Source organism: Carassius gibelio, chromosome B19 (genome assembly GCF_023724105.1).
Source record: "Carassius gibelio isolate Cgi1373 ecotype wild population from Czech Republic chromosome B19, carGib1.2-hapl.c, whole genome shotgun sequence".
Classification (NCBI taxonomy): domain Eukaryota; kingdom Metazoa; phylum Chordata; class Actinopteri; order Cypriniformes; family Cyprinidae; genus Carassius; species Carassius gibelio.
Window position 1 is genome coordinate 12817663 of NC_068414.1, and position 16342 is coordinate 12834004.

General features: G+C 39.3%; 1 protein-coding gene across 1 annotated transcript; it reads left to right on the forward strand.

Annotated features, from left to right (window-relative positions):
* The first annotated feature begins 209 nt into the window (after window positions 1-209).
* LOC127978847 (tyrosine-protein phosphatase non-receptor type 2) lies at window positions 210-15309 on the forward strand. Its single transcript, XM_052583790.1, has 10 exons — window positions 210-434; window positions 1643-1733; window positions 1836-1936; window positions 6553-6651; window positions 7642-7779; window positions 7959-8168; window positions 9766-9927; window positions 10041-10237; window positions 11427-11528; window positions 14652-15309. The coding sequence occupies exons 1-10, from the start codon at window positions 378-380 to the stop codon at window positions 14674-14676; spliced, it is 1182 nt and encodes a 393-aa protein (XP_052439750.1). The 5' UTR covers window positions 210-377; the 3' UTR covers window positions 14677-15309.
* Window positions 15310-16342: the final 1033 nt, after the last annotated feature.

The following is a 16342-nucleotide window of genomic DNA, read 5'->3' on the forward strand; positions in this document are numbered from 1 at the left end:
TCATTACAAAATTACATTTGATAAAATGAATTTCAAACTTTAACACAAAATAATCATCTTATATGAAATAATAAAAACGAAATAAATGCATTTCCAACAGTCCAAATCACTGACAAATGTTTGACATGTTCGCTCTGCTCTGACGTCTTGAAGGCGCTCTTTCAATGCGCATGCGCAGATGAGCGCCTCTCTCCTCACACAGCGCATGCGCAGTGAACTAGGCTTCTCGTCGGCGCAAATGTCAGCGACACGGACAAACACTGACAGACTCTCTCAGCGGTTCAGTGTGAGGACAAGAAATGAGCGATTTCGACAGCTGTGACGTTCATTCTCAATAAAACAACAACAAGCTTAAAGCCGAAGGAACTGACGGAGACATGGAGCAGGAGTTTGAGGACATAGACTCAGAGGGCCGCTGGCAGAACCTTTATTTAGTAAGTGAAGCTAACACAGCTAGCATGCTAATGAGCCACGCAATCTACATGTAGCCGTAGGAGAAGTCTCCTTTTATCTCCCTGTGTCCTTACAAACGTTAATTCCGTGTGCTGTCACTGTTCTCCTTCTGACTGTTTGGTTGAATGAAATGAAAGTGAAGCTGTGAAGCCGGGATGTTATTGTGGTAACGTTAGTTCTGTTGTAAACTCCAGTGTTGTGAGTGAAACCGTAACTGTGCCCCAAAACCGAGTCAAACAACTAGAGTGTATACATGTCTGGGCATCGTAGTCTGTTTAACTTCATTATTATAACGTTACTTATTGTTTTATTATAACAACAGAAAGCTCACTGACATAGTCTAAGAGTACGAAATCATAATGTATCGTAATGTAACTGCTTACTGTAAATAGCATTTTAAAGTGACATTAATGGCCAAAAAGGCTGATTTTGAAGGCAACACATTAGTTTTTAGAACAGACTTTTTATGACAACAGTGCAACACATCCCCTCCGTTTATATGAATAACAGCTGTTCGCTTCTTCTAACTGACAGGTTTATTATTATAAACAGAAAATGTTAGGTTTTCCTATTATCTCTGACTAAATGTGTTCCTAATCACTGAAAACAACAGGACAGTATTTAAACTTTCATGCAGTCTTTTTTATATTTTGAATCCTACACACGTAAACAGTGGGCACTTTAAAAGTATTTAAAAATCATATGTAATGTAACTTATTTGCTGGGTTTTATTGTATTTATTATGCTTGCATTTTGTGTGTGTGTGTTTGCCATGAGAATAGCCTAAGATGCTGAAATGGAATTAACTAAAAATATACTATTAAAGTCTATTAAATTGTTTTCAAATTACAATTTAATAAGCATATACTTATATAGGCCTCATTCAAAATTGTGTTGAGTGAGTTTGTCTGTAACTAAATAAACAACATGTAGCTTCCTTGATTTATGTTTCCAGTAATATTACGTTACTGCTTCTGGAAGCTGTTCAATCGCAACTGACGTGATCAGCTAATTTCTTTTAAATGTGTTTTTCCTGTCCTGTGTTTACAGTAATGGGCATGGGCTTGGGCAGCTAACCGAAATTAAACTTGATGAACATGTATCAATGTATCAGTGATGACCTGATTTAACTGTTGTTTTGAAGCTCTTTTCCAGAAAATACTCAAGTGTTTGAATGTTTATTTTCCAGGAAATACGCAACCAATCACATGAATGTGCTTTCAAAGTGGCCAAGTATCCGGAGAATCGCAATCGGAACCGATACAGAGACGTGAGCCCGTGTAAGTAACGTCAGATTCGGATTAATCTCTCGTCATTGTAATGCAACTGACCTGTATGTAATCCTCCATTTGACGTTGTTTAACTTTTTCCAAACATATCAGTTGACCACAGTCGAGTGAAATTAGAAAACACAGAAAATGACTACATCAATGCCAGCCTGGTGTTAATGGAAGAAGCCCAGAGAAGATACATACTTACCCAGGTGAGCGGGTCCTTAAAAAGTCATAAGTGCAGTTTGAAAGAGTTTCATTATTTCCAATTTCATTAAAATTAGAATCTTTAATAGGTTACAGAAAAACGTGAATCACGACATGTCCTAATGTGATAATTAAACTTAAGGCCGTGATCGAATAAAATCAATGTGGATGTTGCATGTTCTGTTGCACATTCTGCAGACCTGTTGGTTCAGAGTTGTTCACAATAATTTGTTTTACAATAATTTTAGTGGTGTTTTTTTTAACACGACACACTGTATCTGAAATTTAATATGAAAGTGAATACTTGTAGTTTTTTGTTCCATGCCTCATGAAGGAAGAAATAAAAAAAATTATGCTTTCAGTGTATATATATATATATATATATATGTATGTATGTATATGTATGTATGTATATATATATATATATATATTAGTGCTGTCAATCGATTAAAAAAAATTAACTAATTAATCGCACAATTTTTTAAAATTAATCGCGATTAATCGCGATTAATCGCAATTAAAAGACTGAAACTTTTTGGATATGTAAATGTAAAATGTAAATAATTAATGTAAACTCAAGACAAAGAAACTATTTAAATTCAAAATATGATTGTTTATTGGAATTTTTGTTTAACTTGTAACACAGATTTTCTCATGTAAACAACATACCTGCAATAAACCATCAATATCCTCCAAATTAACTGTTGGCTTGAAAGCCATATTTATTACAGAAATAAAAACACAGGCATGTAAGTACCATTTGAATTTCAAAACAATCAATGCCAATAAAAAACAAAAATGATTTCCATGTTGAATTCTAAGTGGACTGCAAAAAAATTCCAAAGTATAGTCATTGCCAGTGCTTTAAGTGGGCCAGTAAGCACCAGTACTCAGTACCGCCACTTCCAAATATAGCTCTTGAGCGTACCGCCACCTCTCCGTGCGCCCAGAACGTGCTTGTAGCATACCGGTACGCTCATTTGGACATCTGTTTTAATAGAGGTTTTAATCTTTTACCTGCACTGCCGATTTTCAGAGCGCCCTTCACAATGCAAGCTTCCTAATTCATCCCACCCAGAGCAGAAACTACATTACCCATTCACCCTTAAATTATACAAGTGAATAGCGCATGTGTCGCTTTTCCCACTGTTAAGTGTCAACAACTCAACGTGGCCGGAGAAGGTGTGTGAAACTCGTTGTGAGTTATACTAAAGCAAAATCTTGAGTATTTATTGTCTGATAAACATTAAAAACTGTCTGCGGAGGTTCAGTCGTCCTGCAGCCCCCACTGGCTGTTCATTGGCTGCAGCATCTTTTTTCTAAGTTCTAAAAAAATACCGTAGACGGCAAGGCACAAATTTAGATATTCATTTATCTAATTAATCTATAGCCTTTGCACAAAGACAATATGATCTTTTTGTCCCCTTTTTGTTTTAAAGCTTGATGAAGAGAGAGAGCGCAAGTTGCTGCAGCTGCGAGGAGGACAGTGATGCGCGCGTACAGGAGTGATTGACAGTTTGCGGCACTGTGTACAAAAAATACTCCGCTACACAATTATTTCTTTATTTTCGTTTAAGCTTATTAACGTTAGCGTTACAGAAAGGTCTGATTTACGCTCTGTTACAGTCATACAGTCATAATGTTTCTTGTGGTAGACTGAAGAGTAATCCGGCAGAGTTTTATACTGAAACTTTCCGTCTAAAAGTCCTTCCTTGGTCTTATCCATATTTCTTTGCACGTTGAACACACATAGGCCACAACTGGAAATAAAAAAAACTGCAACCGCGTTAATTGCGTTATTTTATTTTAACGCGTTAAATATTTCAAATTAATCGAATGCGTTAACGCGCTAATTTTGACAGCACTAATATATATATATAATGTGACGAGTCAGCTGCCTCCTCCCTGATTATCACCGGCACCCCGTCCTAAATCGCCGCCCTTCACCAGGCTCCCGACTGGAGTGGGTGTGTGAGAGGAGGGGCGCTGGATGAGTCAGGGCTGGCGGCGTGTGATGGGGCACACCTGAAGGAAGTGGAGCCTCATTACCGCCGCTGTTTAAAAGCCCAACGCGCCTCTCCTCAGGAGACCGGTCTCTTCCCCGTGCATGCACACTGGTGTCCTCGTGGGTCCAGGAAGGGTGCGTTGAGGGACTCCCGCGCCACCAAGACGTGAGCTGCCGGACCCGCGATCCGGAAGGGAACCGCACCCGTATACACGGCCGACGGGCCAGGATGCCGGGCCGTCCATCCCCTACCAGCGCCGCGGCCGACGAGAGAGATGTGGCCGCTAGATGAAGCCGCCGCCCCTCGCGCCCCGGACCAAGGAGGGGAGCGCGTGCGGCCGCCGGACTCCGCCCCTTACCTGGACCCTTCCTTGTTGAACACTGCCCGACCTACACAAATCCCGCAGCACGACGAGGACACCAGATTCCCTGTTATTTTGGACACTTTCCCCCTTTGGCCACTTTTATCCCCTTTGTTTTATGATTTCTGTTAATAAAAGCCTCTCCGAGGCCTGACGCCACGCCCACTGTGTCTGTCTTGTGCTCCTCCCGTGACACTGGTGGAGAATGCGGGCAAGGCGGAGCCTAGACAGCGCAGTTGGGAAACGTCTGGTGACGTCACTCCCTCTCGCTTGCAAACGTTCGTGAGAACCCAGACTGGGACGGAGGAAAACTGGGGACAGCCTCCCAACCACACAAGGGGTAAGTGACTTTTCCATTGTCATTTTACCCTGTGGTTGGTTGAGGCTGTCACTAAAACCCGGTTTCTCTGTCCCTGTTCTGGTGCGCTGCGAGAGGGAGGACCGCCCGGAGAGGAAGCCCCGCCCACTCCGACCGTTTGGAGCCTGGTTGAGGATGGTAGCACTCCCGTGTGGGCGGCGCCCTGATGACGGGGATGTCGCTTGGGAGGGGGAATGTGACGAGTCAGCTGCCTCCTCCCTGATTATCACCGGCACCCCGTCCTAAATCGCCGCCCTTCACCAGGCTCCCGACTGGAGTGGGTGTGTGAGAGGAGGGGCGCTGGATGAGTCAGGGCTGGCGGCGTGTGATGGGGCACACCTGAAGGAAGTGGAGCCTCATTACCGCCGCTGTTTAAAAGCCCAACGCGCCTCTCCTCAGGAGACCGGTCTCTTCCCCGTGCATGCACACTGGTGTCCTCGTGGGTCCAGGAAGGGTGCGTTGAGGGACTCCCGCGCCACCAAGACGTGAGCTGCCGGACCCGCGATCCGGAAGGGAACCGCACCCGTATACACGGCCGACGGGCCAGGATGCCGGGCCGTCCATCCCCTACCAGCGCCGCGGCCGACGAGAGAGATGTGGCCGCTAGATGAAGCCGCCGCCCCTCGCGCCCCGGACCAAGGAGGGGAGCGCGTGCGGCCGCCGGACTCCGCCCCTTACCTGGACCCTTCCTTGTTGAACACTGCCCGACCTACACAAATCCCGCAGCACGACGAGGACACCAGATTCCCTGTTATTTTGGACACTTTCCCCCTTTGGCCACTTTTATCCCCTTTGTTTTATGATTTCTGTTAATAAAAGCCTCTCCGAGGCCTGACGCCACGCCCACTGTGTCTGTCTTGTGCTCCTCCCGTGACAATATATATATATAATTTTTTTTTTTTTTTTTTTTTTTTTTTTCTAGCACAATAATCTGTTTATAGCCTTTCTTTAAACACATCATTATTGCATAATCAATATCCAATGTTGATCAACTTCTTTTTATTGATATATTAGTACATAAACTGATTTCAATACATATTTACATATTCTGTAAAAAAAGTTTAGTCTTTAAAAAGGTTTTAGCAAGTCTTAAGTCTGATTTTAAAAACTGCAGAAAACTGATAATTTGGTTTATTTTGTGCATTTTATGAGAATGCGTGGAAAAACAGCTTGACACTAAAACTATGAGACTTGCTCTCATATGAATATGAGAAATCGGGGGCAGAAACAGTCATAGGACTTCAATAAATATTTTCATTGTTTTTAGAGCTAGAAAGGTTTTGTTTTGACTTGTGACTAAGATGCCTTAAGCAGATATTTTTGTTATTTTCAGTGGACTAATTCCAGGGATGGTCTCCACACCACACAAACCTGTGGTGAAATGGCTTTGCTCAGACACACAGAACAAGACTGTAGACAACTTAGCAGCTTTTAATAAAACCTTTATCAGCAGAATACAGTTACCTTTGCTGCATCTCTGGCAGTTATTTTACAGAGATGTTACTACAGGATGAAGTAGGCAGCTGGTAGGTTTTACAAATGTCTGTTACAACCAAACTGTGTGGGTAGCATTTCGAAGGTCACACGCTCTCAAAAACATTAGTCAGCCATTTGAGATGCAGTTTGAGTTTGATATTTTTTCAGCAGTTGTGTAGGTGTGCTAGAATTTTTTGCATTACTTGATTTTTGCATAGGTAACTACTAGAGATGGTGCGAGACATGCTTTTCAAAATCAACCAGTGATAGTCGGCTCATCTGTCTTACGAAAGCTCTGAAAATCTAGTCTGGAGTTTGGGTCAAATTTTCTCTATTACATAAGACACATTCTTTTGTCTATTGTGGCCCATCCCAACTAATTCTTCACTTGTGTGTGTGTGTGTGTTTCTGTATTGTCAGGGTCCTCTGAGAAACACCTGTGGTCACTTTTGGCTGATGATCTGGGAGCAGAAGACCAAAGCTGTTATCATGCTCAACAGAGTAATAGAGAAAGGCTCGGTAGGCGTGATTGATCCAAACCTTTTCTCCTTAAAAGCACCACTCTAAGAGCTTTCAGCCTCCACTCTCATTCATACTACAGTGAAATGTAAAGTCTGTCTCTTAGTTCATATTGCAGAGCTCAGCAGTGCCTTAGGTAGTCTATGTAAGCAGCATATATGTGTAGAAGTGCACTGTAGATCTTGATAACTATTGAAAATAGTTAATTGAAATAAAACTTAAAATAACATAGATGGGGAACATTTCCATAATAATAAGCATAGAATAACTAAAACCGCTTGAAAGTGCTAAAATTACTCTACGCTGTGAAATAAAGCTAAATAGAAATATAAAAATAAAGTAATTTGTGAATTGATGTGAATAAATAAAATCTAAAAATTAAAGCGAATTAAAATAATTAAAACAAATATCATAAATGCAGTTGATATATTTTCTGATAAACATGATTTAATGAGTGTTTAAAAAATGTAAACATGATATTTGTAAAGGTTATTTCCCTTTTTGAAAAGATCGTCTTTCTAAGATTATCTTTCTTTATCATCAACATCTCCTCATCTTTATTTAGCATTGACTTGGTTATCATTGCAAATTTGGAGTCAAATGCCATTAGTGGGTGTACTTGAAACTGTTTGAGTAAAAAACATCTTAGACAGCTAAATTAAAATAACCAACCAGTGTTTTCACTTCACACAGTCGTATGTTTTTGGACATTGTAGACTGACCCTCTTTTTTATAGTGAAGTCATAAGACTATCACAGAACGTAAGTAAAGCATCTCATGACTCCATGTAGGATCTTTGTTTTCTAAATCTTAATTAAGCACTGACCTTAACACAGTCAATGCAGTATTTACTTCTTTACCAGCCTTTGGGTTTCAATACATCATTTCAGGAAAGATCAGGAAGTTGTTAGCTTTTACAGATGAGTTTTAAACAAAGGAAATACATTTTCTGTTCTACTTTTCATTATTTATACACATACCTTACTGCAGGAAAAGTGTGCACAATATTGGCCAACACAAGAAGAGCGAGAGATGTCGTTCCGTGACACTCGATTTGTGGTAACACTAGTGTCAGAGGACATAAAGTCATATTACACCACCAGAGTGCTGGAACTCCAGAATACAAATGTAAGTTTCACACATTGACCACTGAAAGTCACGTTCTTGCTCACAGAATGCCATCTGATGTCTTCTCATGCTGATTTTAATTGCAATTCTATGTTGCAGTGATATTAATGTCATATACAAATCCTGTCTATTCTGTTTTGTTTATTTATTTTTTTATTGTTATTAATTTATCCTCTTAGACGGGGGAGACGAGACAGATCTATCACTTTCACTATACCACATGGCCTGACTTTGGCGTCCCAGAATCCCCAGCCAGCTTCCTGAATTTCCTGTTCAAGGTTCGAGAGTCGGGATCACTTGGGATGGACCAAGGTCCAGCAGTGGTCCACTGCAGCGCAGGAATCGGCCGATCGGGAACATTCTCTCTGGTCGACACTTGTCTCGTTTTGGTGAGTTGGATCACTAAAACTAGGAATAAATAAAGAGCTTAGTTCCAAAACAGTTATCTGGTCTGTATTGAAAAGTAAAATTTAAATTTTTTCCTAAAATGCGATATACACAGAGCTATTACGTCAAGTTTTCTGCCTTTTTTTCCAAACCGGAAACAAATGCCACTCTCTCTTTTTTGCAGAATGCAATATATCTGCTCAACCAATCACATCGCACCATTCCACGTACTGTAAACTATAACAACCAATCACATCGCACCATTACACGCACTGTAAACAATAACAACCAATCACAGAGCACCATTCCACATTCTCCAGACAGTAACAACCAATCACAGCGCACCATTCCACGCAGTCTAGACCGTAATGGAAGCTCTTTGAATACACCCGGCTTCCTAGTTTTCCTCATCTACTTTGTACTTTGTGATCCACAAACAAGGGCCGCCTGATAAATCATGTGACTGTCATGCGCATTTCGTTGGTTCTGTGATTAATAGTACCAGTAAATCTCCATCACGTGCATTCAGATGGAAATTATTCAGATACATTTAGTACACAGAGCTGTAGATCAGTGACAAGCTTTGCTATATCACGTTCATTAGGTGAATGGCATTCGATTATTAATGCAAGGTGTTTTTATTAATGCCATTTATGTTTTTGTTAAAACAACACATAGCACTAGTTTATCCTCTTAGACGGGGGAGACGAGACAGATCTATCACTTTCACAATACCACATGGCCTGACTTTGGCATCCCAGAGGCGATGTAATATGGCAAAGATGAATGCACTTTTGGAAGTTGAATGTAAGGGAAATGTCATTTTTGGCATTTCTGTGGACTAATGTGATGTTGTTCATGATGATGTCTTATTATATTGCTGTAATTAATTTATAGCATTAACAAGATGACCCGTTGAATTCATTTTGGGAGTGATGACTGATGAATGTATTTTTAGTCCAGTGCCTTTATATAAGATTAATATTGACCAAGTTCAGAGGCTGTCATATGTGGATTAACTTACTATTTTGTGCAATTTCATCAGTTTTAATATGAAAAATAACTTCCATATTGTTTCAATGTATTTATTGCTTAAAAAAAAAGATTTCTTGGTAAAGAAAACACTTTTTATTTTTACTCAAATTAATCAAAATTGATTTATTGCATTTTGGAACCAAACTCTTCAAATACAATAATGCATTTCTCTTCCATCATAGCAATTTTCAGTTTTGCTATGGACTGTTAGTCACTAAAAGTCAGATTTATAGTTATATGAAAACATAAAATACAATATAATTACTTCCAAAGCTTTTTGAAATGTCTGATTTTAAGCACTTTAGCCTTTATATTAACATATTGTGTTCAAAGAGAAGATAAGGTAATATTATTAAATATTGAGTGTTTCCAAAAAGGTAAACCATCTGGGACTAACATATTTGAGTTAGACAGTGATATTATACAGTGTCAAGTGATAAGACTACATATACCCAGTGTTATCATGAGGTTTAGCACTTGTGTTTTTTCTCCTGTCTGTCACCCACTCAGACTTGGAGGTAATTAACCACTGCTTTTCTTTTCCGCTATGGCTGATGTGTTCAGATGGACAAAAGGAAAGACCCACTGGCGGTGGACATCAGAAAGATTCTCCTAGACATGAGGAAGTATCGGATGGGTTTGATTCAGACCCCTGACCAGCTGCGTTTCTCCTACATGGCTGTGCTGGAAGGTGCCAAGTACATTATGGGAGACTCCTCTGTGCAGGCATGTCATCACTAGAGTATTTCCAACAGTTATTATTAACCGCACACTGGACTAGATGTACTGCGTTTGTGTTGATGCTGAAGATATTGATTTGGATATTCATGTGTGTGCAGAAACAGTGGCGAGAGCTCTCCAGAGAGGACCAAGAGCCCCTGTCCGAGTCTCCCCCGCCGCCACAGCCTCCCAAATGCACAGAACGCTTCAACGGCAGCAAACTGTCTCGTCTGGAGGACGGGATGGACCCGAAGACAGGAAAGAAAACAGGCCTGGAGACCCCCAATAAAGAATCAGACAGAGATGCTGGAACAAAGTATGTAGCAAGACACCATATATATACATTTTCTGTTTCCAAACATGCATGCTGCTAATAAGGAATCAGCATTCATCAAGCACGGTTTCAGATGCTTGATTATTTAGTTGCCAAATGAATTCCAGCTGCCACTGACTTGCACTAACATCTCTACTATGTTAAGACTGTGTCTTAAGAACTAGTCTGTCCTGCTAGCACTTCACCAATGGGTGATCAGTCTTTTCACATTTAGATTAGGCCAGTTTGCGTTTTATGCAAATGGATATAAAAAGTAATGACAAGTCTCCAAAACAAATTAGATGACTTGCTTGTAAAACTAGTCTAGGCAGTTTATCCAACCGGTCACAGGATTATTTTAGCATTAGTTTAGTGTTTTAAAGTGGTCGGATTACTGATTTGCTTCTAGAATGAGATGAATCTCAATGAAATGAGTGTCAATTTGTCATATTACACCATACAAAATAGACTAAGAAATATCATGTGATTTTAAGAAAAAGAGCCATGTTTACATTTTTGCATTGTTTGGTGTGTTTTTTTTTTAACACACATTTTAAACAAACATCTCCTTACAATACAGTTATGTCTTTTTTTTTTAATACATGATGGTATTACTAAAAAATATGCAGATTTAAATCTGTATTATAGTAATCTTGTTTTACTGTAAGAATATATGAAACCATTTTGTTTTAGAATAAAAGCTACAATATCTAGAGGAATTATGATAATGAAAATTTGGGAAGAAATGTGATTGACAAGAAAATAATGTCTCCATGCAAAACATCAAAATGGTCCTAAAAAGACCTTTTTAAGCAAAGTTTCTTTTTTTTTTTTTACCGTTTTATTATTTCCTTTTGATTTGGGGTTAAATGTTGCAATGAGATTCACCCAATTTGTGTCATTAATCCATTAAAACATCTTCCATATGGTTGACACCATGTATTATCCATCTTCACCGTGAAGTCTTATCTCTTCCATGTTTATCTGAGGTTTTGACCCAACAAACCACATGACAAATACAACGATATTCTGTCACTTGCTGTTTTATTTCTTGTTGCTGTTTGGGCAGAGTCTTCATTTATTGATGGCAAATAGGAAAATGGCTTTTTACTGGAAATGAGACCTTGTTAAAACTACGTGTTCAAGTATTCGATTTTAAGCTTATATACACTATTATTTTCTATTTCTCCAGTGCTCGCAAAAGACATCGAGACGAGAAAATGTCCAACCCCACGCAGAAGACTCCGAAGCAGACAAAACCCAGGATCACCGACCCTGATAAGAAAAGAAAAAGGTGAAACTGTCTGGTCTGTCTGGATGGAATGTGTGTGTTATTTTTTATTATGGTGCTCTACTCCTCATTGACACGATGAATCATTTCAACATGTCTGTTCATGTGTATGCAGTGTCGTATAATACCACAGATGCCTCAGCCCACTCAGTTCTCATAATGTCACTTGGTGTTTATTATCCGAGATGCTCGTGCCTCACTACTGAATGGTTAAGATTTAGTCTTTGGCCCATTTAGAGATTAAGCCATTTGTGGACTTGTGTTATCAGAGTATATAGCGGTTGGATAAAATAATCTGAACACCTGGGAAATAGGCAGTATTTCTTTATTAAAGTGTTTTTCTGCCTTTTGGATGTTATACAGCTTTAATCCTTAGAATAGACTCATACATCTTCTGAATGGTCTCCATTTGTATGTTGTGTATAGAAACATCTTCCCGCTGTTGAAAGAGGGAACAGGCTTCTCACTCCACTCTCCGAAACTAATCAACAGTGGTTTAATAATATTTAAGTTAGCTGATTGTCAGGCAATTTTTCTGACAAAACAGTTTAGGTTTTATTCACGACTCCGTATTATTTGCATTTCATCAGTGGTTTCTGTGAATAAGTATGAGCAGTTGCAGCTCTTTCACAGATGTTGGCTTTGGGAAGTTCTCTGTCATCAGTTTTTGTGGAAACAGGGTCTTCAAAGTGAATATTAAGGTTTGCTATCACTTTGCTGATGAAGTCTTGTCATGCTTTGTGTATGTGGTCACAATTGTACAGACTATTGTCTCAACACAGCTTATATCACAACCTATAGAATAAAGACAGTGAAAAGATAACACAACATTTGGCTTTTCACTGTAGCCTGCACAGATGAGATTAAGCCCTATAATAATTGGATCTTCTTCATATTGTTTTGTCCAACCATTATGCTAGTGTTTCTTGTTTTGCTCAAACTGTTGCATTGGGAGTTAGTTATATCAGAGGAGGGTTTTGCTATATATTATATATAAATATATTATTTGTTGATTATTAAACTTGATTAATTGATTATTAAATGTAAATGTGTTTGTCCAGTACAGTGGCAGATAATTATTTTGGATTATTTTGTGTGCGTTTACAGTATCCCCCATCACAAGTGATCTAAATTGGTGCATGTGACAGACAGAGAGGGCGAGATTTGAGAAAACCGTCCGTAGGTGTGACGCCCTGATCTAAATTGAGTTGCTTTGAGTTGGTTAGTGGGATGCTGACGCAGTCAGACTGAGGGTGATCATAGCTCTGATGGCCTATTTTAGAAGATATTTTAAAATGTGTCATTTTCATGATTAGCTGATTTCCCCCCATTGTTGTAAACAGTGATTTAAAAAAAATGGAGGTCATGTTCCATTTGATCAGTGAGTTGAGTCAGGTCAGCGTTGTGTAATTGTGTCTTGTATTGTGGTTGCAGTCTGGGCTGTATTTGCTGTTCGTGACACAGCGAATGAGGCAGCAATGGCGCATCTGCAGGATTTTTGTAAAGACGAGCTTGTCCGGGCTTCTCAAAATCCTCAGGCTGTACGTGAGAGTCAGACACGGGCCTTGTGTGCCGTGATGATGTGCTGGTTTGGAGCTTGCTGCTGTTCTCATGACCGTGGCTGTCGGTGTTTAAGACTAAGCTTCAGCATGGTGTGATGTTTTGCTGCTGCTTTTTTCCCCCACAGATGTAGACGTTTGCTTTCTCTAATTGAATGAGATTAAATTGTGATCTCAATGTCTAATTGAAACAAAAAAAAGCAAAGTCTTTTGAGGGGTGTTTATTTGTTCTGAGCTTAAATGGTGATCGATACATGGCAGAACTTTGTAGCTCTTGGCACAGCCTCAGTGCAATAATACTTGAATTGTGTGTGTGTGTGTGTGTGTGTGTGTGTGTGTGTGTGTGTGTGTGTGTGTGTGTGTGCGGTATGTTGGTTGGGGATTGCAGAACTGATTTTAATATTAGAAACCACACTAGTTTTAAGGTGTTCGTGAGATGCCAGATTTATTAGTCTTTGTATTTTTAAGCTGTGATTTTCCCACGCTTCTGAAAACAAAACAGACAACCAAAACAAAATATGTAATTTACTTCCATCAGTTTCTGACTAAATGTTGTATTAATGAAGGTGAGTAAAGATTCAGGTGAAATAAAGATAGACAAAATGGTCTAAACCAGTGCTTCTCAACTATAGCAACTAAAAAAAATTAAATAAAAAAGTAAAGTACAACACTAAACTGACATCCTAGATTTAATTTTAATTACAACAGAAGTACATATCAGCCCAGATAGGAAAGCCTTTCAATGTATTCTCAGACAAAGGGGATCAGAAAGGATGAGGACCACTGGTCTAAACTCACTCATCATTTTAATTAACCACTGAAGGCCAAGGGGACAATAAGGGTATAAATATTAATATATGGGAACAATATACCAATACTGAATGCCATTTTGCAACAGTAGTCATAAGAGCTTGGTCCGTATCGGTCGTTGATGTCCCTGCTGCATGGTGGGACATTGACTACCTATTATTCCTAATAGAATGTCAATCAGAGGCAGAGCTTACTAAGAAAAACTGAATGTGCCAATTAAAGGGATCGCCCTAAAAAATTAACATGCAGCACAGAGGCAGGAGAAATGTATTTGCACAGCATGCATTAAAGTTAAATGCATGCAACTGTGAATGCAAAGTTGCCTGTAATACTGGGATATGAAACCTGCTTGGTCTGTTTCTATTGATAAGTCAGAGTAGATGTATTTCAGCATGGATTTGAAGTGACAGAATCGAATTGCATTGTGCATTTTTGAATCATGAGGGGGGTTGGCGATATTCAGCCTCATTCCTAGGCTTAATCCTCAAAAAATGCTTTCGTTGTCTGTTATGTTTAACACAGTTGTTCACGAGGTACCAGCGAGAATTGCTTCAGTTCCCACTTGTGTTTTGGAGCTCAGAAGCCCATGCCCCTAATGGGGAACGTCAGCAATTCTGCTGTGGGTTCATAGAAGAGTGTCAGTCCTGCAGGTTTAGAACCAAACCAGGGCAAGTCAGTGTTTTGTGGGTGAAGTAGCCCTTTAACATTGTGATTGAAATATGACATATTTGACTGTGATTTGTGATTGTATCGACAGAGCAAGAGCAACCAGTGACTCCTAACTCCATGGCAACCTCAGCAAGAGATCTTCATCCCATAATGCTCTCCCATCCACCCGTGTTTTCAGAAGTCGTTTACAGCATGAACTCCTCGAGAAGGTTTCTCCACTCCGAACAACAGCACGCACCAGCAATATAACTGTGGATGAAGCGCTGTAATATCAGCAGGACAGCGCATCGCCACGGTTCGGATTGGTTTTAATTTCATTGGATCTATTTTGTCTTATTTTTTATTTTGCTTTTTGTTTTGTTGGAAAAAGCAGCAGGATCTGAAGTACGTCTATGCATTTCTAATGCTGTGCACACATTGTATTTTTAGACAACTTTTTTTCAGAGGCAAAATGAAATGCTCTATTTTTATATGAAATTACTTGAAATGTCCTATCATATCTACAGGGCTTTAATCCAGTTTGTGAGATTGTTAAATGACATCTTGGAGTGCTCACAATGTGTACATAGTGTACCTTATGAGATGTAAAAAAAAAAAAAAGAAATTGTGATTGTACAAAAATGATGAAGACATTGCATTTGGTTGAGTCCCACAGAACAAAGCAGCAGTGTCTGAAGAGTCTTACTTTCCTTTATCTAAGAGTAGGATCCATGAATAAAACCGCTATCATTTAGTTTCTGTAACAATGCGTCGTTTCATTCTCTTCTTCCAAACAGTCACACGCCAGGCTAAAAATGACTCATTTACTTGTCTCTGAAGACTAAACTAGTCACACGGTGTCATGTTACACTGGTTAAATCTCATAAGATATGTCCAGTTCATAATTCACATCAAAATAAGACCATGTTTGAGAGATTTAAGAACTTTTGGGCTATTTTGATTACAGTTAAGCACATTTACTGTAATGAAAAGATTTTATATATATATATATATATCATAACTTACACATTTTGTAAAATGCTACTGTGAATAGATTTTATCATGAAAAATTCTTGTTTAGGAGTGAAATGTACTACCATCCAAAAATTTTGGGTTGGAAATATTTTTTATGTTTTTGGAATTCTCCTCTGCTCACCAAGGGAACATTTTTTTGATAAAAAAATGTTTTACATATTGTAAAATTTAATTTATTCCCGTGAAGCTGAATTTTCAGCATTATTACTCCAGTCATGATCCAACAGAAATCATTCTAATAAGCTGATCTTTTCATTTGAAAAGTTTTTTTTTTCCAGATTGCAGTGTTTGGAATAACAGCGTTAGGTAACGAAGTTATTTTTTCAGTAACGGGGTAATCTAACTAATTACTTTTCCCGTCGTTACAATGCGGTTAACGTTACTATGTATGCATTGATTTAATACACTATGCAATCCGAACGCACCTCTGGCTCACACAGCGAGTGAGCAGGTGGGTTAATAACGAGATAAGCGATTATGATTGGCTAAGGCAGAGTCATGTGTTCCATGGTAGCCAATCAGAGCCAGTGTTTTTACACACATGCGGGCACACGCGCCAGCGGCGCCAACCACACACACACACACGCAACGGCAGCAATGGCGAGTCGGGAGCAATCTGATGAAAAGTTGGCATTTTCAAGGTGGAGATATAAGCACTACTTTAAATTCATTGTGGTCAAAGGCAAGAACGTGCATGTAATGTGTACATGTAATATGTGACACGCATCTACAAAGCTAGTGGCCCAAAACACTTTTCTTACAAAG

Coding starts and splice junctions, on each gene's coding strand:
- LOC127978847 (XM_052583790.1), top strand. CDS start 378: ATGGAGCAGGAGTTTGAGGACATAGACTCAGAGGGCCGCTGGCAGAAC. Junction 1,937..6,552: donor GAAGATACATACTTACCCAG/GTGAGCGGGTCC, acceptor CTGTATTGTCAG/GGTCCTCTGAGAAACACCTG. Junction 8,169..9,765: donor TCGACACTTGTCTCGTTTTG/GTGAGTTGGATC, acceptor TGATGTGTTCAG/ATGGACAAAAGGAAAGACCC.